The sequence below is a fragment of the Seriola lalandi genome, unplaced genomic scaffold (assembly GCF_002814215.2).
Source record: "Seriola lalandi dorsalis isolate HSWRI2012SDOR001 ecotype SW California unplaced genomic scaffold, Sedor1 jcf7180002054404, whole genome shotgun sequence".
NCBI lineage: Eukaryota > Metazoa > Chordata > Actinopteri > Carangiformes > Carangidae > Seriola > Seriola lalandi.
This window is the reverse complement of record NW_019524957.1, coordinates 103,263-106,619: the sequence shown is the minus strand read 5'-3', so window position 1 is coordinate 106,619 and position 3,357 is coordinate 103,263. Positions and strand designations below refer to the sequence as shown.

Sequence of the window (3,357 nt, the reverse complement as noted above, 5' to 3'; positions counted from 1 at the left end):
CCAGATCGAGCCACGCTGAAAATTATAAGTCTTGAGTCCTTCTCTTCAGTCTCTAGCACACTGTCCTCACCACGCACATCTGACACAGATATACTATATACAAGTGAAGAAAAATCTCAAATGATGAGGCCGGATCCTTGGCCTTCTGCGTTTGATATTCCAGATTTCTCTGTGGATGTAAATTTCCGACTGAGACAGGGAGACCTTACCTGTATGCAGGAAGGAATTGGAATGGATGTTTCTCGGGACATGAAACATGTGATCTTAGAAAGACTTGCAGAGGCAATGTACAAGTACACAGCATACCCCACAGAGGAACACTGTCAAGAAGTTGCCGCTGCACTGATTGCGAAACATCCCTGTCTGAAAGAAGCTGGATCACCCACAGGATATTGTGGATGGAAAAATAGCATTAAATTCAAGATGGGAAATTTCCGTACAAAAATGAGAAGATCAGGAATGGCCGATGTCACAGTGAATGGCAACAAGCGAAAAAGGGATTTCCCAGAAGGAGCACCATCATGTAGTAACATAAAAAGGGCAAAAAGAAGTGAAACGAATTTCTTGCCAAATTTTCCTGATGGTGAAAATGCAGATTCGCTCGAGTCTGTTAGAAGACAGCTTGAAAATGAAGCAAAAAAGAGGCTTCCGGACTCAGCTGATGTGAAGAAAATGATGGACAAGACATTTGCTTTGCGACGCAAAGAAGTTGTGGAGGAACAGCCTCCAGTTAAAAGGATGATGGAACGCTGGCCTGTGCTGTTCACAGAAAGTCAGGTATGGCTCACTTACACTGCACTATACTGAACCACACCACAAGTAATCAATATTTTCATTGTTTCACTGTTGTTTCGGTTCTTTTAATGATTAATTGATGTATCACAAATGGTCATTACCTTTTGAAAAATGTATTGTATATGACAAATAGACTATTGGTGTTAAATGACTGCCATGGTGGAGTAAACAATCCTTTGGATGTGTTTTTTCTTTTCTTTTTTTGTTTAAGGTGTTTGCAGAGTTCTACAGAGTTGCCAGTAAGAACCTCAAGAAAGACTTCTATGAAGCTCTGGACCACCATACCGCTCGTCTCATTGACCTCTTCAAATCCAGAAAAGGAGCTGTAGGCCAATCACTTGATCACCTCCTCCAGTCAATCAATACACAAGTAAGTATTGTTTCTGATTTTCATCATTACCACCTTACAGTAGTGTGCTTGCAAGCATCAAGTAGGCTTACAGCTGCTACAAAAGTACAAGTAATTCTTTAGAATTCAATGTTGGAACTCGAGCACACGTATATCCACAGATTTTTTTTTCTTATATTTTTCTTTCATATATTCTTCTGCTTATTGTTTTTTTGTCATCTTTTCCATGAGACTGACATCACCACAACACGCACTGCTGTCCTGCAATGTCTGCCCCTGTATCTTGGAGATAATTCCAGCGAATTCTTCCTCAGTTGCTCAGTAAGTACATTTATAATGACAATGATATGACCATCGTACAATGTACATTTTAGGACATCATACCTCAGGTTCAGTTCTCAGATTTCATTTGTTCGGGTCTGATTTACGAAAAAAAAAAAAAAAAACTTTTGTCAAGGTTTAGGTGTAGTGCACCTGAACTTAACTATTATTAAATTCCCCCAAACTAAGGTCAAGTTAGGTATTATAGCCTGTATTCACACTTGACCAAACCAAACATATTTAAGTGGGGATGTTACAACATTAAACAAGGGACATATTTTTAATAAGTTGGGAGTTACAAACAAATTTGTTCCCTCACATGTGATGCTGAAGGAAAGTAATTTTCCATCTTAGTGAAAGGTGAAAATGTTTAATTTCCATTTCTGCTTGATATAAAATTTGGGTTTAGAGGGTTATATCACTAAATTGCAATCACACATCTGTGTTTTGTATGATTTTCAATGCATTCAATGTTTGAGCCAAATCTGAGCTTCCCAGAATAAGTTGTACAGCTTTTTTAAAATGCTTTTTGTTAAGGTGTAGTTCTGAAATCCAGCCATTTCTACCTGCTCATAATCTTAAGAGCTCTCAAAAACAGTATTCCAGAGTGCTGCAGACACTTTGATCATAAGAGTGAACACACTATAACCATGGGTCTTAACATCCTACCTAAATTTATTTGTGTTCTTTTATTTTGAATGCAGGATTCGGACACTGCACAAGACTTCTCCCAGGTGCCTGTTGGGGTTCTTAGAGTCATGACTGATGACACGCCACCAGTGATTAACAGCATTGCAATCATCCTTGAAGGAAACATAGTCATGGATGAGATTCCCACAACCTCTCTAGGACTTTGTCTTCTGTTCGGCTTGATATATGCACTCCATCTGGATTACCCAAAAGGTATGAAGAACACATTTGAGTTCATCCAGAAGACATTGTTGAACCTTGGACAACAAAAGCTCAGCCCAAAACTCCAAACATTAAAAAATGCTCTGTTGAGCTAGATGTTATGGCTAGGGATAGCTATAGCCTACTGTTTTTTCACCCAACTGTGGTGTGTGAATCAGTGTAAGTGTGATGGGGCTGAACAATTAAACAAAGCGTTATTTAGTATGATAAGTATTTATTTTTAATGTTTTGAATATTATATTTTGTTTGCTGCTTTTTTTTTTGATGTTGTGGTAATGAAACTATGACAGAATACTCTTTTTTTTTTGTGGAGCTGAAGAGGTCTTGATATTGTATTCTGAAGAAATAAGAAAATACACAACACAGTGAGATTGGTCCCTCTAACAAAAATGAATGAATCGTCACAATAACTGTCAAAAGAATTGCAATGTCTTTGTTGTGTTTTTTGTTCAGCCTCATTTCATTCCATACTAATCTGACTCAGTATTATGGGTGTGCAGTTACTGTTACCTCACAATTGCAAAAAGGGTGGAGGTACTTGGTGAGCCAACAGTGTAAAACAAAGTTAATAAAACCAGAAGTAAACTTAGTATAAGTATCTATTGAGATACCTTCTTGTTGTATTTGTTTGCTGATTTTTGCATTTGCGATTGGAAAGCATAAAAAAAGTTTAAAGGCAGCAGAACACATCCTTATGTAAGTCACATGACCCCGCCATCAGCGCAGGTGTGTAATTTCCAGTGAGTTAAAACTGTTGAAAAAGAGCATACCGTATATGATGTTTAGTATTAGAATGTAGTGTGCTTTTGCAACACAGGTTGAAAAAAATCAAAGTTGCTAAAGAGCTGCCTTAGATTTAGCTGCTTTGATGTATTGATGATGTTTGTACAAGTGCTGTTCAATGTAATAATCTGGACTAAATGTTCCCAAGTGTCTGTTGCTCTGAGACGTTCAGAAAAGTGTCCATCAAGAGCCTTCTG

General features: G+C 37.8%; 1 protein-coding gene across 1 annotated transcript; it reads left to right on the top strand.

Moving 5' to 3' along the window:
- Positions 1–453: 453 nt before the first annotated feature.
- On the top strand, positions 454–3,351 carry LOC111657506 (uncharacterized). The gene is made up of 4 exons (XM_023409702.2): positions 454–777; positions 1,007–1,165; positions 1,376–1,465; positions 2,170–3,351. Exons 1-4 carry the CDS (start codon positions 460–462, stop codon positions 2,470–2,472), a joined length of 870 nt encoding a protein of 289 aa, XP_023265470.1. The 5' UTR covers positions 454–459; the 3' UTR covers positions 2,473–3,351.
- Positions 3,352–3,357: the final 6 nt, after the last annotated feature.